We start from the raw sequence: 27,975 nt of genomic DNA, 5'->3' as shown, positions 1-27,975 counted from the left end.
TTCCATTGGCTAGGAGCTCATTAAATTCTACATTATCTTTAAAGCACTGTTTATACTTTCGAAAAATATACAGAGACACTTGAAATAAAAAATCATTTCGACGTGGCATTTTGTCTATATTCTAAAACGTGGCATTAATCAAAGTTTTTAACAAAAAAAAGACTGAAGAATAAACGATGATTTACGCATGTAATCATCTTTTTGCCTTTATTGCATTAATCGCATTAACAGTAAAGGTAAAATTAAACGTTTTAAAATTATAATTTAACCAAATAATAACAGGGTTGTCACAAACATTTAATTTTGTTTTCCCTGATTTCCAGAAAGAATTTTAACTTTTTCCCTGACCCTAAAGAATATTCTGATTTACTTATAAAAATTATTAAATACTCAAAAAAATGTTCATATATTTATTTAGTTTCATTGTAAAATTATTCGAAGACATCAATAACTTCTTTTTTAAATAAATATTTAATCATTATTATTTTTCCATATGGGAATTAAGATTTTCAAAATTTTAAATTCAAACCTTTATGAAATTCAACAACCTAAGAAAATTATAAAACATGAAAATATTGATCATTCTGAGCCTTCGACTCAGACTGATCGATTTCTTCATGTTTTATAATAATTAAAGATGACTGAATAATAAAATAATTATTTTATATTATAAGAATATTGTTACAATATCTGCTTCCAAATTATTTTCATCATTTCAATTCAATTATTATTTTCTACAATTTTAAAATAAAATTCTTCTTTAAATAAATTATTTTTAATAATTTTTGATAAAGTTCTTTTAAGAATTTTCAAATTCATTTATTTACAATTCAATTTTACATGAAATTTACATTATTCGGAAATTCTCCCACTAAATATGTTTTAGAAAATGAAAACTACAAATTATTTCAAAAAAAAATTTAATTAAACTTTCTCAGAGAAATTAATTCCACAGAATTGTTAATTAAAAGTATGAAAAATATTCAGATTTTCAAAGATTTAAATTTGAAACTTTTTCAAAATTCAATTATTTCTTAAAATTGCAATTACTAGTAAGTAACTTTTTCAAAATTCAATTATTATATGAAACTTTAACAGAAATTAATTTTTAAATCAATTTTTATTAGAAAATTCTACGAGAACTCAATTTGTTTAAATACAAACATTGACAATTTATTGAATAGTTAAATATTTCTTAAAATTTAATTCTTATAGATAATTTTATCAATAAATTTTTAAATAAATGAATTCTTTGAACGAATTTTAATAAAAAATTTTCAAAATAATTACTATTTTCGAGGAATTCGATGAAAATTGTATTAAAAATAATTGAAATTCTTCAATGAGTTTTATTATTTGTGAAAATAATTGAATTATTTGCGAAGAATTTTATAAAAATGTTTTAAACTAATTGACTTTTTTACGAAAAAATTTATGCAAATTCTATTTTTTATAATTGACTTCCTGTGAAATTTTCATTATTTTAGAAAATAATTGAAAATTTGTGTAGAATTTTGGCAAATTTGTTTTTAAATAATGAAATTATTTTGGAAAATTTTATTAAAATAATAGATAGGTATACAAATTATTACAGCAAGAAAATTTTTTGAAAATAATTGAAATTTTGTCATGAATAATGTTATTTATGAAAATAATTGACTTTTTCCGAATTATTTTATTATTTATGAAAATAATTTAATTATTGAGAGGAATTTCATGACAAATTTTAAAACATTTAATTTTTTTCTAAAAGATTTATGCCAATTCTATTTTAAATAATTAAATTCCTGTGGAATTTTTATTTTTTTGGAAAATAATTGAATTATTGTGATGAATAAGATTATTTATAAATATATAAATGAATTTTGCCATGAATATTATTAAAATTCCTGAAAATAATTAAATTTTTTTAAGGAATTTTGCTATTCACTTATAAAGATAATTGAAACGTTGACGACAATTTTTTTTTGTCTTTTTGAAAGTAATTGAATTTCTCATAAGAATCATTAATTTTAAAAATAATTGAATTTTATTACTTTTGAAAATAATTGAAGTCTTTTGATAAATACTATTACTTATGAAAATAATTGAATTTTACAATGAATTTAATTAAAATTTTTTAAAATAATTGAATTTATGTGATAAATATGGGTATTTATAAAATAATTGACTTCCTCCGAATAATTTTATTATTCATGGAAATAATTAAATCCTTGAAAGGATTTTTAAAATTTGTGAAAATAATTGAATTACGGCGAAGAATTCAATGCCAAATTTTCAAATATATGATTTTTTTTTGTTGAAAAATTTACTCAAATTCTAGTTTAAATAATTTAATTCTCGTGAAATTTTTATTTTTTTGTAAAATAATTGAATGTTCGTGTAGAATTTTCCCAAAATTTTTGTTTAATAATTGAATTCTTTTGGGAAAATTAATTAATATAGTAGAATAATGAAAATCATTGATTTAAGAAAATTTTTTAAATATAATTGAATTTTATTACTTTTAAAAATAATTGAAGTCTTGTGAGGAATACTATTATTTAAGAAAATAATTGAATTTTACAATGACTTTTATTACAATTCTTGTAATGAATATTGTTATTTATCAAAATAATTGAATTTTACAATGAATTTTTTTTATTTAAATTTCCTGAATATAATTGAATTTCGGCGAAGAATTTTGCTATTTATAAAGATAATTGAAATGTTGACGAGAATTTTTTTTTAATTTTTGAAAATAATTGAATTTCTGAAAGAATTATATTAATTTTCAAAATAATAGAATTTTATTACTTTTGAAAATAATTTGAATTCTTGTGATAAATACTATTATATTTATGAAAATAATTGAATTTTACATTGAATTTTATTAAAATTCATGAAAATAATTTAATTTTGTCGAATAATTTTGCTATTCATTTATAAACATAATTGAAATGTTGACGACAATTTTTTTTAGATTTCTTTGAAAGTAATTGAATTTCTCAGAAGAATCATACATATTAATTTTAAAAATAATTGAATTTTATTACTTTTGAAAATAATTATTGAAGTCTTGTGATGAATACTATTATTTATCAAAATAATTGAAATTTTTACGACAATTTGTTTTAGATTTTTTGAAAATAATTGAATTTCTACGAAGAATTTTATTAATTTTGAAAGTAATTGAATTCTTGTTATGAATATTGCTATTTATGAAAATAATTGAATTTTGCAATGAATTTTATGAAAATTCCTGTATATGCTTGAATTTCGGTGAGGAATTTTATTATTTATAAAGATAATTGAAATATTAACGAGAATTTTTTTTTTAATGTTTGAAAATAATTGAATTTCTGCAAAGAATTTTGATAATTATTAAAATAGTTCAATTCTTTCAAAGAATTGGTTTAAAATTTTTTTAAATTATAACTAATTTCAACTAAATTGAAATTAAAATTTTCTTCATTAAATGATTTATAAGCAATATCTTTATGGCAGTTCTTCAATAGAATTAAGTTATTTTAAATATAAATTATTGTCAGCAATGGAAAAAATTGAATGTTTTTTTAGAATTCGTAGTAATTTCATAGTTTATTAGTCAAACGAAAGTACACAAAAATTCAGAATTTTCTTATAAATTCTAAACATTTAATTTTTTCCAGTACTTTTAATAAAAATCCCTGACTTTTCCCTAATTTTCCTGATCAATTGTACTTAGCCTGACTTTTCCCCGAATTCCCTGATTTCCCTGACCTGTGGCAACCCTGAATAATGTTAAAAAATATTCTATTTTTTCTTTATTCAAATAATAATAACAAAAAATTTATCAATCAGGCTCAACAATATTTTTCTAATTCAGACGATTATGCAGGTATAAATCAATTTTTTCGTAAACTTTAATTCTTCTTCAAAAGTTGTAGGACAAATAATTTTTTGCTGTCTTTTAAATTACTTAATTGTGAAAAATTAATTAATAATTAAATTACTTTTTAAATGTAAGTAATAATTGTGTATATTTAAAATTTTTAGAAACAGAAAGTGAACTGGTTTCTGTTGAACATTCAATTCATGGAAGAAGTTTACCTAAAATTGTTATTAACATAACAAGCAGAGGCATTGAAAGGGAATTTATTTTACAGTCATCAGATGGTTTTTTTGCTGGTAGGGATACAAAAATTTGGGTTGCAAGAAATAGAGGAGGCAAATTAAAGTATACACTGCAAAGGAATGTAAGTAAATAAATTTGGGTTAAGAATTTTTTTGAAGTAAGCTTCTTTAAAGTAAATAAGCAAAAGTAAAGAATTTTTTGAATATCTACTCATATGTATATAGTTATTATAAGAAAAAATTTTCCATTAAGTTCGTATATTTTTTTAAAAAATTCCATTCCTTGTAGATTATGGAGAAAGTGAATATTACATTTTATCACGATGTTAAAACAATGTCCGCAATAACACACACTGTAAATAAAGATGGTAATTCAGAATTCGTAAGTAATGTCGAATCTCTAAATATTTATAGTGACGAAAGGGATAGGGAATTATCATTTAAGCTAAAGGAATGACTTTGATTTATGTCATCATGTATAATATCAGAAAACTTTAGTTCAGTGTTTATAAAAATTATTTTATTTATTTTTTATAAAAATAATTTTCCATTTTAGAATGGTGTTATTGATTCTAACAAAATAATACGATCGTTAAATAATCACGATCGCAAACGTCGAGATGTTTCATCAAAATTACAGTACGAATCAGCAAACAATGATAGCAAGAACTATCACCTACTTTATAAACGAGATGCATCTTCACCGAACCATAATAACTACTACCAAACTACTTATGATAGGAATAACGATTATCAGCAGAAAAAGGATTATTCTATAAATATTCCAAAAATTGTCTATCCGGAAATTTTAGTCTTTGTAGATAAAACAGTGTTTGAGTATATGTTCCAACTTTATGTAACTTTTTAAACTTAATTTTTAATTAAGAGTTCTCAATGCATGCTTACTTTTTCCAGATATCATAAAAAAGATATTGAAAAAACAACCGCTTATGTTTTAACTATTTTCAATGGAGCAGATCTTTATTATAGAGACATGGACGAACCCTCAATTCGTTTAAGCATTGCTGGAATTGTTTTGTGTGAGGTACTTGTCATTTCTTTAAAAAAAGAATAGATATAATATTTTTATATTTTATACACTATTTTTCAGAAAGGTTACAAAGTCAAACTCAAAAAGTTTCTTTGTAAACTTCCTGTAAACTCTAAATGAACCCCGAATGCAATATTCCGGTGAAAACAACCGTCAAAATTTCCACTGGGAACTTGTAGAAAGGTTTTTACAGTAAGTTTCTACAAATGTTGTAGCAAGCTGTTAAAAAAATTTTTTTCAAAAATATTTCACTTCTCTTTATTATTAGAAAAATTCTTCGCCGAAATTGAATTATTATGAGGAACTTCAATAAAATTGCAAAACTTAATTATTTTTATACATAACAATATATTATTTATCACAAGAATTCAATTATTTTCAAAATTAATTCAAATTAATTTTCAAATTATCTTTATATAAATGAATAGTAAAATTCTTAATAAATAATATTAATAATTCCCAAAGGAATTCAATTATTTAAAAACAATTTTGACAAAGTTTTACACAAAACTTCAATTATTTTAATAAAATTTCCCAAAAGAATTGAATTATTTAAAAACAATTTTTACAAAATTCTACACGAATATTCAATTGTTTTTTTAAATTAATTAATTTCACAGGCATTCAATTATTATTAAAAATAAAAGTTGGCTAAATTTTTGAAAAAAAAGTCATTTATAGGTAATATAAATGAATATCAAAATTCTTCAACAAAATTCAATTATTTTCAGGAATTTTTATAAAATGCATTGTAAAATTAAATTATTTTCATAAATAATATTATTCCGCAAAAATAATTCAATTATTTTCAAGAGTAATACAAATTCAATTATTTAAAAAAATTTTTCTTAATTCAATGATTTTGAATATTCTAACATTTTTATGAAATTTCACAAAAGAATTTAATTATTTATTAAAAATTTTGGAAAAATTCTACACGAACATTCAATTATTTTTTAAAATAATGAAAATTTCAAAGGAATTCAATTATTAAAAATAGAATTTGTCTAAATTTTTCCCAAAAAAGTCAATTATTTGAAACTTTTTTTTATAACATTGTTCACAATAATTCAATTATTTTCATAAATAACAATATTCATCACAAGAAATCAATTATTTTTAAAATAAATCAAATTCATCGCAGAAATAATTCAATTATCTTCAAAAATTGTCAACATTTCAATTATCTTTATAAATGAATATCAAAATTCATTGACAAAATTCCATTATTTTCAGTAATTTTAATAAAATTCATTGTAAAATTTACTTATTTTCAACAATGTTTCTTAATTCAATGATTTTATATTTTTATAAAATTTTCCAAAAGAATTCAATTATTAAACAAAAATTTTGATAAAATTCTACACGTACATTTAATTATTTTCCAAAAAAAAATTAAAAATTTTACAGGAATTCAATTATTTAAAATAGAATTTGCACAAATTTCTTTCGAAAAAATCAAATCTTTTAAAATTTGTCAATAATTCAATTATTTTCTTAAATTTTAAAAATCCTTTCAGGGATTTAACTATTCTTATAAATAATAAAATTATTCTCAAAAAGTCAATTATTTCAAAAAAAAATTCAATTTTTTTTCAAAAATTTTAATAAAATTTATTTCAAAATATCAAATAATTTCAAAATTTTTTCTTAATTCAATAATTTGTATATTTATTATTTTAATTAAATTTACCAAAAGGATTGAATTATTTAAAAACCATTTTGACAAAATTCTACATGAATATTTAATTATTTTCAAAAATAAATAAAATTTTATAAGAATTCAATTATTAAAAATAGAATTTGCACAAATTTCTTTCGAAAAAATCAAATGTTTTAAAATTTGGCAATAATTTATTCGAAATAATTCAATTATTTTCTTAAATTTTAAAAATCCTTTCAGGGATATAATTATTTTTATAAATAATAAAATTATTCTCAAGAAGTCAATTATTTCAAAAAAAAAAAAATCAATTTTTTTCAAAAATTTTAATAAAATTTATTTCAAAATATCAAATAATTTCAAAATTTTTTCTTAATTCAATAATTTGTATATTTATTATTTTAATTAAATTTACCAAAATCATTCAATTATTTAAAAACCATTTTGACAAAATTCTACATGAATATTAAATTATTTTCAAAAACAATTAAAATTTTATAAGAATTCAATTATTAAAAATAAAATTTGCATTAATTTTTTTAAAAAAGTCAATTGTTTGAAACTTTTTTATAAAATTCTTTTTAATTTTAATTTAATTATTTTCATAAATAATAAAACTCATTGCAGAATTTTAATTAGTTTTAATAAAATAACTTGAATCAAATTCCTGGAAAAATGTAATTATTCTTGAAAATTTTATTAAAATTCGTCGAAAGAATTTAATTATTTAAAAATTTGTTTATAAAATTATACGTATAAGAATTCAATTTTAATAAGAAACATTCAATTATTCAATAAATTATCTATGTTTGTATTTAAATAATTAAATTCTTGTAGAACTTTCAAATAAAAATGTATATATACCTATAAATTAATTTCAATTTAAGTTTCAGGTAATAATTGAATTTTGGAGAAGTTACTAAATAATTGCAATTTTTAGAAATAATTGAATTCTGTTGAATTAATTTTTTTGATTAAGTTTAATTAATGTTTTTTTTAAAATTATTTTCTTCACTTTCTAATATACATAGGATTTCATTGAAGAATTTCCAAATAATTGAAATTTCGTAAAAATTTAATTGTAATTAATTTTCCAATATAATTAAAGAAATTCGTAAATTAAAAAAGTGAAAATTTTCTTTGAAAATCAGGGAAAAATAAAATTAAATGTTTCTGTCAATCCCGACTGTAGAAACTTTCTACAAGATACCTGTGGGTAAATTTTTAAGAAAATTGTCATCGAAATATTGCATTTGGAGGACATTTAGAATTTACAGAATGTTTACAAACTTTACTTTGTAAACTCTGTTGTAACTAAATAATAGGAAAAATTTTCAACTTGAGCTCTCACTTTGTGTTAGTTGTCAAATTTTTGCTTTAATATTTGAATCTGATAGAAATTTTTACTTCTCTAAAGGATCCAATAAATACAGGAACGTTGAACGGAAGTAGTTTCAATGAATTTGTCGCGACGGATTTTGGAAAATTTCTATATAGAGAAAAACAATTTCGAATAACAATTGATTACGATGCTGTTGTTTATATATTTAATCCAAGTGATAAACGCGGATCGAAAGGTCACATTCTTTAATTTAATTTAAAATTATAATTATACTTGTTTTGATATATCATATTAATAATAAAAATTATTATAAAAAAAGATTATTTATTATATATTGAGAAAATGATTTATTTGATTGAAACAAGTTTTGCTCAAATCATACTTGAAACATCTTTTCTAAAGGCGAGTCAAACATATTTAAGCTTAATTGAAACATTTTCTTTTTGGTTCATTTAAAGAAGCATATATAATGCATAAAATTATTGCATTAAACGTAAATTAAAAAATTTTTAGGCGTTGCAGACATGGCATCGGTTTGTCAAGTTTTAGTAGAATTAGAGATGGTATTATCACTGGCTGTTATTACAGATACAGGAAACCTTGATGGAATTCGTATTGCTGCACATGAATTAGGTCATTTGTAAGTTTAGGACTGCAATATCAGTTTAGCTGATTTAGAAAAAAAAATTCTATTGTTATAGAAATTAAAGTATTTTAGTAGAATGGTATTTACTTTTTTTACACTATAAAAAAAAGGTTCTAAATTAGAGCTGATTTCGGTACTAAAATAGAACCAAATTACGATTTAGTACCATTTTTGGTACTAAATTAGTACCTACCTTTCTTTTTACAGTGTAATTTATAATATTTTACTGATTCTTTTTTAAGATTTGGTGCTGATCATGATATCATACCGAAAAAAGTGTGTTGTTTTAAGAAAGGCTTTGTTATGAGTTATAACATATACGACCAGAATCAATTTTTCTTTTCTCCATGTTCCAAAGAATATATTAAATGGTATTTGAGGTTTGTACTCTTTAATTTTTCAGTTTATGCAAAATACAGGCTTTACAGGTGCACCTAAAAAGTATTTTAGGAGAAATAGGGGACTACACGGAGAGAAATTTATAGTAGTGGGTAACATAATTGTGGTTAGGGTGACCATCTTTAATGCTACGTATACAGACAGCTATCTAGATAGTCACCGTTACCATCAATATCATCAGGAGTAACATCTTGGTAGTAAGGGGTAGCATAACTATATTTTTTTTAGCATCTGTGATGGTTGGCAGTAGCATAATGATAGTATCGTGTAACATCATCTTTTTAACATCAAAATCTGACTATCCATTTCTCTCAGTGTAAAAATTAAAAAAATAGGGGACTTTTAGGGGACCATAAAAATTGGTCAAATAAAGATAAAAATATAATTTATTTATACCAGCACGGAGAGAAAAATCAATCGTTTATAGCATGAATGCTTTGTATTTTAAAAGTATGAAATGTTAGTATACTATGACTGCAAGAAAGTATACTGCGATTGCAAGAATCCTATGCTTTTTCGGTATTAGACCCTTGCAACTGGCTATTAGGCCACGCCCAGAGCCTGGGCCGACCAATCACATTGCAGAAAACTTTTACCGAAATCGCATAGGTTTCTTGCAATCGTAGTATGAAGAACTTCATGCTAAAAAGCCCAGATATTTCTCTCCGTGAGGGTTGCTAGTAAAATTTAACTTTATTTTTCCCTTACTTTTTCCCGATTTCTAAACACAACTTTCACTTTTTCCCTGACCCTATAAAGAATATTCTGATTCACTCATAAAAATTATTAGATACTCAAAAAAATGTACTAGTACATTTATTTACAAATTTATTCAAAAAGTAAAATTATTCGAAAACATCAATATTATTTAAATAAAAAAATAAATAATATTGATTGTTTCTTAAAATTTAATTTTTACAAAGAATTGTATTAACAACTTTTGAAAATATTTAATTTCTTTTAAGGAATTTAATTAAAATTTTAATGAAATTTATTATATTAAAGAATTTTATAACAATTTTTGAAAATAATTGAAAACTTTTTGAAGAATTTTATTAAATTTTTTAAAAATAATTGAATTTCTGAGAAGAATTTAAATAATAATTTTTTAAAACAATTGAATTCATGAGAAGAATTTTTAAAAAATTTTGAACATAATTTAATTTCTGCAAAGTATTTCATTATTTTTCAAAAGAATTGAATTATTCTTGTGATGAATTTTGATATTTATCAAAAATAATTGAATTTTGGAAAAGAATTTTATTCAAACTCCTTAGAATAATTAATTTTATAGGAAGAAGTTATGCGATTTTGTTGTTTATTAAGCTCATTGAATTCTTTTTGCAAAAATAACTTAAAAATTTTTGAAAATAAATGATTTTCTGCGACGAATTAAATATGTTATTTATAAAAATATTAAAATTATTGCAACGAATTTTATTGTCTTATTGAATAATTGAATGTTTCTTAAAATTGAATTCTTTCCTCAAGTTTTAATAAAACTTTTAATAATAATTGCATTTTTCAAGGAATTAATTCAAAATTTTATTAAAAATATTTGAAATTCCGCGATGAAAATAATTGAATTCGTAAATGAAATTTTATTGTTTATGAAAATAATTGAATCTTTTCGTAGAATTGTATCAAAAAGTTTTTTCTATAATTAAATTTGTTGATAAATTTTTTTGAAAATAGTAAATATTGAAAATTATTGAATTGCAAAAAAATTTTTTGAAAAAATTGAATTTTAAAATGAATTTTATTAAAATTTTTGAAAATAATTGAATTATTGCGAATAACTTTATAAAAAAAAGTTTCAAACAAATTGATAACTTTTTTCGAAAACAATGATGAAAAATCTATTTGCAAGTATTTAATTCTTGTGAAATTTTTATTTTTTTTTAAATAATTGAATGTTCATGTAGAATTTTATCAAAATTTTTGTTTAATAATTAAATTCTTTTGGGAAATTTTATGAAAATAAAGTATTCAAAATCATTAAATTAAGAAAAAATTTTGAAAGTACTTAAATTTTTGAAAATAATTGAATTATTGCAAACAATTTTATAAAAGAAATTTCAAAAATTGAGATACATAGTACGAAAAAAATGTATGCAAATTCTATTTGTAATAATTGAATTCCTGTGAAATTTTTATTATTTTAAAAAATAATTGAATGTTCGTGTAGAATTTTATCAAAATTTTTGTTTTATAATTAAATTCTTTTGGAAAATTTTATTAAAGTAATAGATACCTATACAAATTATTAAACTAAGAAAAAAATTGGAGAATAATTGAAATTTTGCAGTGAATTTCATTAAAATTTCTGAAAATAATTGAATTCATGTGATGAATACGGTTATTTGTAAAATAATTGACTTTCTTCGAATAATTTTATTATTTATGAAAATAATTAAATCCTAAAAGGATTTTTAAAATTTATAAAAATAATTGAATTACGGCGAAGAATTTAATGCCAAATTTTAAAAATATTTGATTTTTTTGAAAAATTTACTCAAATTCTAGTTTAAATAATTGAATTCCCGTGAAATCTTTATTTTTTTTGTAAAATAATTGAATGTTCGTGTAGAATTTTCTCAAAATTTTTGTTTAATAATTGAATTCTTTTAGGAAATTTAATTAAAATAGTAGAATATTGAAAATCATTGAATTAGGAAAATCTTTTAAAAATAACTGAATTTTATTAATTTTGAAACTAATTGAAGTCTTGTGATAAATACTATTATTTATGAAAATAATTGAATTTTATTAAAATTCATGAAAATAATTCAATTTTGTAGAATAATTTTGCTATTCATTTATAAACATAATTGAAATGTTGACGACATTTTTTTTAGATTTTTTTGAAAATAATTGAATTATTGCGAATAACTTTATAAAAAAGTTTTAAACAAATTGATGACTTTTTTCCAAAAAAAATTTATGCAAATTCTATTTGTAATAATTGAATTTTGTCAAAATTGTTTTTGAATAATTGAATTCTTTTGGGAAATTTAATTGAAGTAATAGATATACAAATTGTTGAACTAAAAAAAAAATTTGAGAATAATTGAAATTTTGCAATGAATTTTATTAAAATTTTTTAAAATAATTGAATTTATGTGATAAATATGGGTATTTATAAAATAATTGACTTCCTCCGAATAATTTTATTATTTATGGAAATAATTAAATCCTTGAAAGGATTTTTAAAATTTTTGAAAATAATTGAATTACGGCGAAGAATTCAATGCCAAATTTTCAAATATATGATTTTTTTTGTTGAAAAGTTTACTCAAATTCTAGTTTAAATAATTGAATTCTCGTGAAATTTTTATTTTTTTGTAAAATAATTGAATGTTCGTGTAGAATTTTTCCAAAATTTTTGTTTAATAATTGAATTCTTTTGGGAAAATTAATTAATCTAGTAGAATATTGAAAATCATTGAATTAAGAAAATTTTTTGAAAATAATTGAATTTTATTAATTTTGAAAATAATTGAATTCATGTGAGGAATACTATTATTTAAGAAAATAATTGAATTTTACAATGACTTTTATTACAATTATTCTTGTAATGAATATTGTTATTTATCAAAATAATTGAATTTTACAATGAATTTTTTTATTATATTTACTAAATATATAATTGAATTTCAGCAAAAAATTTAATGCCAAATTGTATAAATATTTGATTTTTTTTAAATTCACTCAAATTCTAGTTTAAATAATTGAATTCTCGTGAAATTTTTATTTTTTTGTAAAATAACTGAATGTTCGTGTAGAATTTTCTCAAAATTTTTGTTTATTAATTGAATTCTTTTGAATATTGTTATTTATCAAAATAATTGAATTTTTTAAAGAACTTTATTAAAATTCCTTATATAAAAATTATTGAATTTCTGTGAAGAATTTTGTTATTTATCAAGATAATTGCATTAAAACTTTTGTAATAATTGAATAATATTAAAAAATTCATTCTTGTCAGAAATAGAAAAAGTTTTTGAAGGTTTTGCATTAGAATTTGTGGCAGTTTCATAGTTTACGAGACAAACAAAAAAGACACAAAAAATTCGGAATTTTCTTATGAATTTTATAAATTTCATGAAAAATTTAATCGATCAAAAATTTCAAGATTTTAAACTTTAAAAAAAAAGTTTCCAATTGACAGTTTTATCGGCACTTTGCTAAATTTGGTGTGAATTCATCATTAAAAAAAAAAATTTTGAAATTTTCAAAATAGGGTACGTTTAGGGGCCAAAATTAAAAAAAGGGAACTTTTAGGAAAATAGGGGACAGACTATGTGTAGCCTGATAAATATAATTTTGCGATAAAATTATTTCAAATCTTGAATTGCAATGTTTTTTTCAAAAGATAAATTCTAGTGTTATTTTTAAGTGTAATATTTAATTTTATAATAGTCAAGAAGAAGCGAAGTGCATTCTAAATAATCCAGCTGATAGAAGAAGTGATAATCAAATATTGAGAGTTTTGCCTGGACAATTTATGACATTGGATGAACAATGCCAAAAATCAGGATATACAAGAGCATCTTCGGTATATAATAGTGAATTGTTTACTCCTGCTCTTGTTTTTTTTTTTAAATTTTGTTGATTAATACATTTATTATTTAAATTATTTAAGGTGAATGAAGACATTTGCTTAAGAATAAACTGCATGAAAGGAATTCATTCTATAACTGTAGATGGTGCTGCACTTGAAGGGACTCCTTGTGACCTCGGAAAAGTAAGTTTGAAAATAATCATCAATTTTTTGCCATAAAGAAGAATGACTCATTACCAAACAATATAGTTGATAACCTTAGAAATTTTTTTAAAATTCATTACTTGTATACAGTATTGATAAAATTTAAAATTACAGTTCTGCCTAAGGGGAGAGTGTGTGAATGTTCCATTTAACAATAGTGACAAGAATGAAGATATAAATATTTTATTTCCATTTAAATATCAACCGAGTGGAATGAAAAAAACTGCTGAACAACAATGTGTTAAATATGATTATGAAGTTCCTGTCAAAGTTTGTTGGAAATTTTATTATAAAATATACAATTTTATTCTTAAACTTAGCAACTTATTTTCAAATTTTTTTTTTTTTTTAGTCTTTCTTTGATGTTTGTGAACTAAAGTGCGTGATAAAAACAGATACCGCCTTTTACGTGAAACAGTATAATGCAGATGATGGAACCCCTTGCAAAAACGACGGAGTAAGAGTTGTTAAAATATTTTGACTTCTATTGAATTTTGAATGTTATTTATATTTTTTTTCCTACATTGACGAATTATTTTTTTCAAAACACTTTTTACTAAATAAGCAAGAGTAAACAATACATTTTTAATTCGATAGATCTGTCAAAAAGGACAATGTATAGACGATGATTATCGATTTGCTAATGATTATTGTAAAAAAGCTGGAACAACTGGTTTTAGTAATGTTAGTATTAAAAAAGAATAATAAATTCCTTTTAACTTAAGGTTTCTATTTAAGATTATACAGGGTTGCCACAAACATTTAATTTTGTTTTTCCCTAATTTCCAGAAAAATTTTTTGACTTTTTTTTCCCTGACACCTAAAGAATATTCTGATTCACTCTAAATTAGATACTCAAAAAAATTATTCTTATTACATTTATTTATGATTTTCTTTAATTGAATAATTATTTACAATTAAATTTTACGAAATTTCGATTATTCGGAAATTCTACAATTAAATGTGTATTAGAAAATGAAATGAAAACATTAATTAAACTTTTTTAAAAAATTAATTTTATACAGAATTGTTAGTTAAAAGTATGAAAAATTCAGATTTTGAAAGATTTTAATTTGAAACTTTTAGAAAATTCAATTATTTCTAAAAATTGCAATTATCAGTAACTTCAACAATTATTATCAAATTCAATTATTATCTAAAATAAAATAATTTATTGAATAATTAAATGTTTCTTAAAATTGGATTAATTTAATCAACAAATTTTTAAAAATTTGAATTCTTTAGACAAATTTGAATGGAATTTTTAAGAATCGAAAAATGCAATTGCATTTTTCGAGAAATTCAATTAAAATTGTATTAAAAATAATTGAAATTATGAAATTTTTATTTTTTTTTGGAAAATAATTGAATGTACGTGTAGAATTTTATCAAAATTTTTGTTTAATAATTGAATTCTTTTGGAAAATTTTATAAAAATATAAAATCATTGAATTAAGAAACATTGTTGAAAATAAGTGAATTTTACAATGAATTTTATTAAAATTACTGAAAATAATGGAATTTTGTCAATGAATTTTGATATTCATAATATAAAGATAATTGAAATGTTGACAATTTTTGAAAATAATTGAATTTTTGCGATGAATTTGATTTATTTTGAAAATAATTGAATTCTTGTGATGAATAAATTGTTATTTATGAAAATAATTGAATTATTGTGAACAATTTAATAAAAAAAAGATTCAAATAATTGACTTTTTTGGGAAAAATTTAGACAAATTTTATTTTTAATAATTGAATTCCTGTGAAATTAATTAATATAAAAAAATAATTAAATATTCGTGTAGAATTTTGTAAAAATTGTTTAAAATAATAGCTATATTAAAAATGATTGACTTGTGAAAAATTTTTGAAATTAATTAAATTCTTATGATGAATATTATTATTTTCGAAAATAATTGTCTTCTTCCGAATAAAAATATTATTTATGTAAATAATTAAATCCCTAAAAGGAATTTTAAAATTTATAAAAATAATTGAATTGCTGCGAAGAATTTAATGCCAAATTTTAAAATATTTGATTTTTTGGAGAAAATTTATGCAAATTTTAGTTTAAATAATTGAATTCCCGTGAAATTTTTATTTTTTTGACAAATAAAAACTTTTGAGAATAATTGAGTTCTGGTGATGAATACTATTATTTAAGAAAACAATTGAATTTTTAACAATAAATTTTATCAAATTCCTGAAAATAATTGAATTTTGTCGAATAATTTCGATATTCATTTATAAAGATAATTTGAAATGTTGACGATAATTTTAAAAAAAAATTTTTAAAAATAATTGAATTTCTGCGCAGAATTTTATTGTTTTTGAAAATAATTGAATTTTTGTTATAACTTTTGTTATTTATGAAAACAATATTGAATTATTGTGAACAATTTTATGTAAAAAGTTTCGAACAATTGACTTTTTTTTGAAAAAGTTTATTTAAATTTTATTTTTAATAATTGAATTCCCGTGAAATTTTTATTACTTTTAGAAAATAATTGAATATTCGTGTAGAATTTTGTCAAAATTCCCGTGTGGAAAAATTTTAGGGCGCTGACCAAGCGCTTAATAGACTGTCTAACGTCTTTCTAGACCCAGGGCAGACGGTCTTGTCGAGCGGCTGTTCAGAATTGAAACGAAACTTCCACGCTATCGTCTAGAATAGACCAGCGTTTCTGGTCTGATCAGCAGTGCTAGTAAATTCTAATCTACGTCTATTCAAAATTTCTCATTATATGTTATGACAACTATTCTTAGAATAATAAAACTTAATTATATTTGAAATAATTTTAATGACTTTTTTTTATATAAAAAGTATTAAAAAATATTTTAACTTTCTGTATTTTTCACTTCAACTTTCTTTAAGCGTAAGGCTTTGTGTCCCTCCCAATCTTTGGCATTGGAGATAGTAGTCTTTTTGTAAAATAAAATTTACTGCAAATCAAAACAGCCGGATGAAACTATCAGTCGTACTCAGCACCAATCTTTAGGCGTCAACCACTAATTAATGAAATTAATAAATAAAAACTTACTAAATTTGCTATTTAGTGAATATTGATTCTCAAATAACAATACTCGATGGTTTTTTAAATCATTAAGTATTACAAAATTTGAAGGAGAGGCATATTTGTAGATGACGCCTAAACATTGATGCTGAGTACGACTGCTAGCTTCAGCCGACTAATCAAAACACATAGAAACACATCAAAATCTATTTTTTTCAGTGCACATTTAAAATTAAATTATACAGAAAACAACAACAACATAGCACATTATTATTCACGTAAAACAGAAACCACAACAAATACTATAATTCACAAACAAAATGCATCACACACTGACTGATCTAACGACGCCAAACGACGCGACGCCATTAGGCGCCATGTTACTTAACAGCTGGGCATTCATCGACGCATGCGCATATAACATCCTAGACCAAATCTAGACGGTCTTAATAACACCGTACTAGACGGACATATTTGACTTAGATTTTTTCTAATAAGCCAATCTGTTAAGTCACTGATTCGGGACTTGATGGACCGTCTAGAATTAGACGGACTTGATGATTGCTAATCGGGAAATCATTGGACTCTAGACTGCCACAATATTTTTCCACACGGGTTGTTATTAAATAATTCAATTCTTTTGGGAAATTTTATTAAAGTAATAGATTTACAAATTATTGAATTAAGAAAAAATTTTGAAAATAATTGAAATTTTGCAATGAATTTTATTAAAATTTTTGAAAATAATTGAATTCTTGTGATGAATATTGTTATTTATGAAAATAATTGTCTTCCTCCGAAGAAAAATATTATTTATGAAAATAATTAAATCCCTGTAAGGAATTTTAAAATTTATGAAAATAATTGAATTACTGTCAAGAATTTAATGACAAATTTTAAAATATTTGACTTTTTGGAGAAAATTTATGCAAATTCCATTTTATATAATTGAATTGCTGTGAAATTTTTATTTCTTTTTAAAAATAATTGAATGTTTGTGTAGAATTTTATCAAAATTGTTTTTAAATAGTTAAAATTTTTGAATGAATTTTATTAAAATTTTTCAAAATAATTAATTTTATTACTTTTGAAAATAATTGAATTTTTGTGATGATTATTATTGTTATTTATGAAAATAATTGAATTACAGTTGACGAATTCTGAGTTTTTATACAGAACCGGGAAACTTACGATATTTGCAAAAAGCATAATATATGAAATTTGTATTTGTAGGAACCCTGCAAATTATTAAAAAAACTATATTCTAATATTATGTAAATGTTTCAGTATTCTACTAAGGACTGTACCTTTAACTGCAAAATAGTTACTTACAACATTTCTGACGAATTTATTAATTTGTCTCACGTCGAAATAATAAGAATCGAGGAACTATTAGCTCCTGATGGACATTCTTGCAACAATAGTGGAGTAAGAAATATTTGTGCAATATTTCTTGACATAAATTTTACTCAACATATTTTTCTCAATGTTTCTTCTCTTTCAGTACTGTCAAGATGGTAAATGCATTAATAAGAAATTTTCTCCTGATATTATTATGGATCCTTCCGTCGATGAACGGTATGGTGAATTTGTATCATCCATTGAACGTTGTAAACAGAGAGGAATGAGATGGGTGCTAGATGTAGGTATTATAACAATAATAAAAGAAACTGGAGATAATGGATTTATTTTTGTCAAATTCTCGTATTCTTTATATATTTGTTTTCCTCATTTCTATAGTATAAAGACAGATGCGTTACTCGATGTGTTGATAATAAAATCAAAGGAGGTCATTATATTAATGCTGATACGGGACTCCCTTGCACTAACAATGGAGTATGAAACAATTTTACAGTACCCTAAATTTCTTAATATAAATATTATTTAATAATAATTAATTATATTCAATTAGTGATAATATGCAAACATTTTTGACTAATAAACATCTTTAACCGTACAAGGCCTCTTAAATAATGAAACAATATTATTAAATGCTTTCTTTTTTCAGTTTTGTAAATATGGAAAATGTGTTAATCAAAAATTAAAGAATACAACTACTGCTTTGAATAATTCACATTCTAAATTTAAATCTACCATTGAACGTTGTCAAGAACTTGGATTTTCTTGGGTTCATGATGTATGTATTTAATGAATTAAATATTCTTAAGCGTCAATTTTAATTTTTCATGTGCTTCATTTAAGAGTTGCCATCGGTCAGAGAAAAGTCAGTGACTTTTAATAAAAGTACAAGAAAAAATTAAATCCTTAGAATTTATAAGAAAATTATGAATTTTTGTATCTTTTTGTCTGCTTCACAACCTATTAAATTACTACGAATTCTAAAAAAAAACATTCAACTTTTTTTATTTCTAACAATAATTTACTTTCAATAACTTAATTCCATTGAAGAACTGCCATAAAGTTCTTACTTATAAAATAATATAATAAAGTATTTTTCTTTTAAATTTTAATTTCAATTCTGTTAAAAATAGTTGCAGTTTAAAAAATTTTAACGCAATTCTTTAAAAAAATTCAATTATTTTAATAAATATCAAAATTCTTTCAGAAATTCAATTATTTTCAAAAATTAAAAAAAAATTCTCGTCCACATTTCAATTATCTTTATAAATAGCAAAATTCTTCGCCGAAATTCAATTATATTCCGGAAATTTAAATAAAAAAAATTCATTGTAAAATTCAATTATTTTGATAAATAACAATATTCATTACAAGAATTGTAATAAAAGTCATTGTAAAATTCAATTATTTTCTTAAATAATAGTATTCCTCACAAGACTTCAATTATTTTCAAAAGTAATAAAATTCAATTATATTCAAAAAATTTTCTTAAATCAATGATTTTCAATATTCTACTATATTAATTAATTTTCCCAAAAGAATTCAATTATTAAACAAAAATTTTGGGAAAATTCTACACGAACATTCAATTATTTTACAAAAAAATAAAAATTTCACGAGAATTCAATTATTTAAACTATAGAATTTGAGTAAATTTTTCAACAAGAAAAAAATCATATATTTGAAAATTTGGCATTGAATTCTTCGCTGTAATTCAATTATTTTCATAAATTTTAAAAATCCTTTCAAGGATTTAATTATTTCCATAAATAATAAAATTATTCGGAGGGAGTCAATTATTTTATAAATACCCATATTTATCACATAAATTCAATTATTTTAAAAAATTTTAATAAAATTCATTGCAAAATTTCAATTATTCTCAAATTTTTTTTTTTAGTTCAATAATTTGTATATCTATTACTTCAATCAAATTTCCCAAAAGAATTCAATTATTCAAAAACAATTTTGACAAAATTCAATTATTACAAATAGAATTTGCATAAGTTTTTTTCGAAAAAAGTCATCAATTTGTTTGAAACTTTTTTATAAAGTTATTCGCAATAATTCAATTATTTTCAAAAAAATCTAAAAAAAATGTCTTCAACATTTCAATTATGTTTATAAATGAATAGCAAAATTATTCGACAAAATTGAATTATTTTCATGAATTTTAATAAAATTCATTGTAATATTCCATTATTTTCATAAATAATAGTATTTATCACAAGACTTCAATTAGTTTCAAAAGTAATAAAATTCAATTATTTTTAAAATTAATGATTCTTCTGAGAAATTCAATTACTTTCAAAAAGATAAAAAAAAATTGTCGTCAACGTTTCAATTATCTTTATTAGTGAAAAGCAAAATTCCTTGACAAAATTCAATTATTTTCAGGAATTTTAATAATATTCATGGCAAAATTCAATTATATATTTATAAATAATCTTATTCATCACAATAATTCAATTATTTTCTTAAAAAAAATAAAAATTCCACAGGAATTCAATTATTTAAAATAGAATTGGCATAAATCTTTTAGAAAAAATAGAATGTTTTAAAATTTGTCATGAAATTCCTCCCAATAATTAAATTATTTTCATAAATAATAAAATAGTTCGGAGAAAGTCAATTACTTTCATAAATAACAATATTCATGACGAAATTTCAATTACTTTCAAAAAATTTTCTTGCTGTAATAATTTGTATATCTATTATTTTAATAAAATTTTCCAAAAGAATTCAATTATTTAAAAATAAATTTGACAAAATTCTACACAAATTTTCAATTATTTTCTAAAATAATGAAAATTTCACAGGAAGTCAATTATAAAAAATAGAATTTGCATAAATTTTTTCGAAAAAAAGTCAATTTGTTTAAAACATTTTTTTTAAATTCTTCGCAAATAATTCAATTATTTTCACAAATAATAAAACTTATTGAAGAATTTCAATTATTTTTAATACAATTTTCATCGAATTCCTCGAAAAATGTAATTATTCTGAAAATTTTTTATTAAAATTCGTCCAAAGAATTCATTTATTTAAAAATTTATTGATAAAATTATCTATAAGAATCAAATTTTAAGAAATATTTAACTATTCAATAAATTGTCAATGTTTGTATTTAAACAAATTGAATTCTCGTAGAATTTTCTAATAAAAACTGATTTAAAAATTAATTTCTGTTAAAGTTTCATATAGGGGAGGGTAGGCTACATTGAACCGGGTATTTTATAAAGTCCAAGAACTAATAAAATTTTACTAATTTCGATCAGGTTTTTGTATCAAAATTAAGCTGAAGTACTCCTTTAGTTAATACACACGTTACAAACACAAATTATTAGGATTAAATAATAAAATTTAATTTTTTTCTAACAAGTCACACTTTTCTTATTTTGAAGGATGTGTGTCTACATTGAACCACCTCTAATAAAACACTACAATTTACTTCAAAAATAATATTTCCACTTACACATTGTAAAAAATCTTATTTTCCACTCAAAAAAATAGAAAATTGTTATTTAATTGTTATTACTTGTTAATATAGGAGATTAATGTATTTTAATGTCAGGTTAGGTAGGTAAAGTGACAGTTTGAGTTTATCTCGTTCACAATTGTGATGAAAGCATGTCTTCCAGTATTTTTCTTACTAATTAGTAGAGCAGACAATTTTACAACTCTTAAAATTGAAAATTCTTTGCTTTTTTGGGTGGTTCAATGATGCCGCACTCACTGTATTCACATGACATTCACAACAAAAATTGTTTATAATAAATTTGTGTAAGATTTAAAGTTCTTTATCACATCGGAATATTGAAGTTGACACCCTAAGCGAAATAAATCGCAAGTTTACTAATTTCTAAAACTTCCTATTTCAATAAAAAAACGTCATTATAATTCCACCAAATTTTTTGTTTTGTACGTGAAAAACAGTTTTTTTAGTTTTTCTTTGTAAATAATAAACCTACGTGCCCGAAATTTTTGGACATAGTTTGTTTCAGTAAAACTAACTTATATATTAAATAAGAAAAAATTTCACTCAGTCATTTCTCAGAAAATTCAAGTGGTTCACTGTTGACGCTGGTTCAATGTAGCCTACTCTCCCCTAATAATTGAATTTTGAAAAAGTTATTTATAGTAATTGCAATTTTAAGAAATAATTGAATTTTGAAAAAGTTTCAAATTTAAATCTTTGAAAATCTGAATATTTTTCATACTTTTAATTAACAATTCTGTGGAATTAATTTCTCTGAGAAAGTTTAATTAAATTTTTTTTTGAAATAATTTGTAGTTTTCATTTTCTAATACATATTTAGTGGGAGAATTTCCGAATAATCTAAATTTCATGTAAAATTGAATTGTAAATAAATGAATTTGAAAATTCTTAAAAGAACTTTACCAAAAATTATTAAAAATAATTTATTTAAAGAAGAATTTTATTTTAAAATTGTAGAAAATAATAATTGAATGGAAATGATGAAAATAATTTTTAAGTTTTAGTAACAATATTCTTAATAAAAAATAATGATTTTATCACTAGGTGATCTTTAATTATTATAAAACATGAAAAAATCGACGATATCTTATGTTTTACAATAATATATTCTTTTAAGTTGTTGAATTTAAAAAATGTTTGAAGTTGAAATTTTGATAATCTTAATCTTTATAATTTTTAAAGATGTTTAACTTTTTTGGATTGTTCTAATATAGTAAAAGATGTAATTTGTTTTTTAAACAATTTTTTAAAATTTATTGATTTTTAAAAAAAACAAATAACATCTTTTACCTTAATCTTTATATTTATTTATAAATATTTAATCATTATTATTTTTCCATAGGTATTAAGATTTTCATAAAAAAATAAGTTATTGATATCTTCAAATAATTTCCCAATTAAATTAAATAAATTAGAATTCTTTTTTTTTTGAGTATCTAATAATTTTTATAGTGAATCATAGAATATTCTTTAGGTTCAGGGAAAAAGGGAAAATTTTGTCTGTTAATGAGGGAAAAATAAAATTAAATGTTTATGGAGTGTTAATAAATTTATTTATTTTTTTTACTTTTTTTAGTATAACAACGGATGCACTACTTATTGCCAATTAACCGACAATGATGATATCGAATATGATCAGGAGTATTTGGATGCAGAAAATGGCTCACCTTGTAATAATAAAGGAGTAAGGAACATTTTTACAATAATTGTTAAATTTGTTAAAATATAAACTTAATTTATCGTTTTCTGTTATTTTCAGTATTGTCACGATAAAATATGTGTTAATATGACAGTTATTACAAGTAGCACAAGTAGTGCCACTAGTACAAGTAGTGAAAGCACTACAAGCAGTAGTATTGATACAACTTCATTTGTCGATAAAATACCCGTCAGGAGTAAAATTATCCGTAAACAATGTGAAGATATTGGATTGACTACATTAAAATTTGTTTGTTAAAGAATATTTTTAATTCTTTATTGTTTAATTTGATATTTTCAATATTGTTTCTTTAATTTTCAATATTGTTTCTTCAATTTTCAATTTTGTTTTTCTTTCTTCAAGTTAAACGATGGATGCATGGCATTATGTGATGATAAATATGGCAATACACATCAGTATTTTAATACTCCAGAGAGATACCCTTGCGTTATTAATAACAAAACTGATGGAGTAAGAAATATTTTACCAATGTGTAAAATTTGTCATTATTTTTATCTAATGCTAAATTTTACCTAACCCATTTTTTTTAGTATTGTCAATCAGGATATTGTGAAGTTCAGTCATTTACTACAAGTACTGTTAGCATTACTGATTCAACAACATCTTTTAATAAATTACCTAGCAATTTAGAATCTCCTGTGGAGCAATGCATTAATGCTGGATACATTGCCTTTCATACTGTTAGTATATTAAATCTATCATTAATTTAAAAAAAAAATTTTTTAATTTAAAAAAAATTAAAAAAAATTTTTTTTTTGAGTCATTGCGGTGAATTTATCTGTAACTTTTTCACATGTATTATAGTTTTACTTTATTTTAGTTCGATAGATTTGACTGTACTGTTATCTGCACCAATGTAACTGATCTTGATTATGACTATGATTATGAAAATGAATATGAGAATGATGAAACAAATACTTTTCAAGATTTGTCTCGACCAGATGGAATTGCTTGCAAATACAATGGAGTAACGACAAAACTTTTCCCTATTTTTTAAACATAATTTTGCATAAATTAAAAATACTTTTATTATATATATTATAATATTTACTCATTTCTTAGAATTGCTCAAATGGACAATGTGTTAATATGTCGCTTATTGATCCTAACGACAAATCAACAAAATGGGATTTCGATGCATTAAAAGGTAAGTATTTTGTAGTCAAAATTTTAATTCAAAATCTTGTATTATTAATTTTGAAAAATCATTTTTAATAGTTTTTATATTTATTATATATAGTTTTTCAAAATAAAACACGAAGGGTAATAAAACATGAAGGAGGTGGAAATTATTCAAAATTATTTAATAATGAAGAAAATAAAAAAGAGAATAATGATTCTATTGGTTAGTAGATAGTTTAAAAAGATTTGTTTCAATCTTATCATTTTTTATCTGACATTAATTTAATTTCATCTTTATTTTAGATTTGTCCGATATTGACGACGATGTCAAAGAATTTGCAAAGGACATTAAAATATTTCTGTAGAATATTTTCATTCTTTCATAAATGATTTTCATGTGAAAAGAAAAAAAAATATCTAAATTAATTTTCTTCAGCAATAAGCAAAGAAAATGAAAGTAGTAAAAAATAATTGTTTCAAATATTTCTCCGTTTCGAAAACTGCTTTTTCGATAAATGTGTATGTAATATAATATATAATATAAAATATATAATATGTATTTGTTTGTAATCGAAAAAGTGATTAAATAAATTCAATATTTCAGAAAAGATATAAATGTTGTATTATTTATTTGTTTTCCTTTATTTACAAAATTTAATTTATCTTCATAAAATATGATTATGTAGTAATATTAATTTGTAGTACATGTTATTCGATTTATTATTGTTATGCAAATTAGAAAATTTTTTATTTTCAAATATAAATTTTAAAATAATTTCATAATCAAAATTTAAAAAATTCACTTATTAAGTACAAAATTAATTATTATTGTTTATATTTTCAAAAATTTCAATATAATTCTTTGCGAGAATTCAATTATTTTTGTAATTACTATAAATTCTTTGCAGGAATTAAATTTTTTTAATCCAATTCTAATAAAATTATACGACAGAATTCAATTATTTTCAAAAAATAATAAAATTCATCTGATGAATATCTACAATTATTTTAAATTTATGCATAATTTTAATAAAATTCTTTACAAAAATTCAAATATTTTCAAAACAACTTTTAATGAATTTCTCGAAAGAATTTAATTATTTTCAAATATTTCTCAAAAATTCTTCAAAACAATTCAATTTTTCCTAAAATTTTAATAAATTCTGCGATAATTTCAATTATTTTATATAAATAGTAAAATTCTTTGCAGAAATTGAATTTTTTTCAAAACAATTTTAATAGAATTCCCTTAAAAGCATTTAATTATTTTCAAATATTCACATAAAATTAATTTATTTCATAAAATTTTAATAAATTATTTAAAGCAATTTAATTATTTTTATAAATAATAAAATTCTTTGCGAGCAATTCAATTATTTTCAATAAAATTTTAATGAAATTCTTCTTCATAAAATTCAATTGCTTTTAAAATTTTCAATTAAAATAATTAAAGAAATTCCATTATTTTAAAAAAATTAAAAGTAATTCTTCAAAAGAATTTAATTAGGATGTTTAAAAATTTTAATAAAATTCATTGCGAGAATTCAATTATTTTTATATAAATAACAAAATTCATCGAAGGAATTCAATAATTGTATTATTTATTAAATTAAAAAATAATTTTAAGAGAAAAAAAAACATATTAAATTTCAGAAGTAGAAGAAAATTAATATTATTTGAAATTTAGATTTAAGCAAATAAAAAAAAAATTGAGATTATAAATCTAAAACCACTTGGGCCATAAAAAAATTCGAAAAGAAAATCATAGTTTTTCACGGGGATATATACATATATATATTATACAAGAAAAATACGATTTGCGCCAGATGGTGTTTGAAATTTTACAGCGTCACATAAACAACGGCAATACACGTGAAAAATATCAAATCCACCGTTACACTATATATATCGAGGACTTGAAATAAAATTAAAAAGTCCTTATTTCTTTTAAACTTTAAATCACTTTTTCTCAAATAAACTTGTTTTTTGAGAAGTAAAATAAAATGGATTTTATTCTTATCGTTTCATTTGGCAATTTTCTTTTTTATATACGTATTTATATAAAAGTAGAATTTTTCATTTGTTAAAATTATTAAAAACATTTTTCTTATTTATTTTTATTAAAATTATTTTATTATTTTTTAAAAATATTTTTCATTTTCAGTGATTTTTCATTAAACAATTGCAATTACTTTATTGAATTATTATTTTAGTAAATTATATATAAAATTATTTTTTTATTATTATTTTAGTAAATTACATATAAAATTATTCTTTTATTATTATTATTTTAGTGAATTATATATAAAATTATTCGTTTATTATTATTTTAATAAAATTAAAAAATTACTAATACAAAAAAATTTTAATGAAGATAATTTTTACACCACTTGTGAGAGAGATTTTTTCAATTAATTTGAACCATTTTTACCGCTTGTGGGAGAACTTTTTATTGACTTTTTAAGGAAATTATTTCATTAAATTATGTTAATAATAATTAATATTATTAAGATTATAATTATTTTATTAAATTATTATTTTAAAAAAATAGTTAAAAAAATATTATTATTATTATTATTTTAATAAAATTTAAAAATTACTAATTTAAAAAAATTCCAATGAAGGTAATTTTTTTACACCACTTGTGGGAGAGTTTTTTTAATTAAAATTAAAAAAGTTCTCTCACAAGCAGTAGAAATTAGTTAAACTATTTTTTACTGCTTGTGAGAGATATTTTTTAAATTAAAATTTAAATGAAGAGAAGAACTTTTTATAGTTTTTTTTAAATGTATTTCTATTGCAAACGAAAAAAATTGTTAATTTTAATAGAAAAATCAGAAAGTAAAGAAACCTTTTTTAAAATAACTATTTTTATAGGAAAATAATTTTTCTAGTTTTCATTGCAATGAACATTTATATATATTATTTGAATGAAATGTAAAAAGTTTTTTTTTTTCTTTTAAATTCCAGTGAATAACGAGTACATCTAAAATTCTGTTCACATTAGGCATAGTCTCTGCATTCTATCAAAACAGGAGACTTTTTAGAATTTTCGAGCTGAAAATTCATTGGCAAGTGTCCAGCTTTAAAAACTGGAACTGCCTTTTCTTTTAAAATGCATCATATTTTCTTCTTCTTCATTCTCATTTTCTTGTTTATTTTAGTATCAAAATTTCCTTTTTTTCTTTACATCAAAACTTTGCTCTTTTCGTGAAAAAAAAATTTGTTTTAAATTGTTTGAAAAAACTAACTAAAATTCGAAAGATAATAAAATATTTTATATTTTTATTTGTG

General features: G+C 21.1%; 2 protein-coding genes across 4 annotated transcripts in view; one reads left to right on the top strand and one right to left on the bottom strand.

Moving 5' to 3' along the window:
• Positions 1 to 27,975, bottom strand: part of LOC122503539 (bifunctional heparan sulfate N-deacetylase/N-sulfotransferase) — a 146,562-nt gene that overhangs the window by 42,856 nt on the left and 75,731 nt on the right. The gene's annotated exons all lie outside the window — the stretch shown is intronic.
• On the top strand, positions 80 to 25,085 carry LOC122503538. Of its 2 annotated transcripts, none has more exons than XM_043614113.1 (26): positions 80 to 236; positions 3,823 to 3,859; positions 4,018 to 4,217; positions 4,385 to 4,477; positions 4,652 to 4,926; positions 5,011 to 5,140; positions 8,227 to 8,386; positions 8,665 to 8,791; positions 9,040 to 9,177; positions 13,619 to 13,754; positions 13,842 to 13,943; positions 14,079 to 14,234; positions 14,317 to 14,421; positions 14,562 to 14,648; positions 18,269 to 18,409; positions 18,486 to 18,623; positions 18,722 to 18,817; positions 18,990 to 19,118; positions 23,416 to 23,523; positions 23,599 to 23,787; positions 23,902 to 24,009; positions 24,090 to 24,239; positions 24,380 to 24,526; positions 24,622 to 24,706; positions 24,800 to 24,904; positions 24,985 to 25,085. In XM_043614113.1, exons 1-26 carry the CDS (start codon positions 177 to 179, stop codon positions 25,044 to 25,046), a joined length of 3,264 nt encoding a protein of 1,087 aa, XP_043470048.1. In that variant the 5' UTR covers positions 80 to 176; the 3' UTR covers positions 25,047 to 25,085. The 2 variants fall into 2 exon arrangements, with proteins under 2 accessions (XP_043470048.1, XP_043470047.1); XM_043614112.1 differs by having other exon boundaries at positions 4,652 to 4,932.

The sequence above is a fragment of the Leptopilina heterotoma genome, unplaced genomic scaffold, assembly GCF_015476425.1.
Source record: "Leptopilina heterotoma isolate Lh14 unplaced genomic scaffold, ASM1547642v1 Lhet_264, whole genome shotgun sequence".
Taxonomy (NCBI): Eukaryota; Metazoa; Arthropoda; class Insecta; order Hymenoptera; family Figitidae; genus Leptopilina; species Leptopilina heterotoma.
The sequence above is the reverse complement of the archived record's forward strand: the minus strand, read 5'-3'. Positions and strand labels throughout refer to the sequence as shown.

Coding starts and splice junctions, on each gene's coding strand:
- LOC122503538 (XM_043614112.1), top strand. CDS start 177: ATGATTTACGCATGTAATCATCTTTTTGCCTTTATTGCATTAATCGCA. Junction 4,478..4,651: donor AAGATGGTAATTCAGAATTC/GTAAGTAATGTC, acceptor TTTCCATTTTAG/AATGGTGTTATTGATTCTAA. Junction 9,178..13,618: donor TATATTAAATGGTATTTGAG/GTTTGTACTCTT, acceptor ATTTTATAATAG/TCAAGAAGAAGCGAAGTGCA.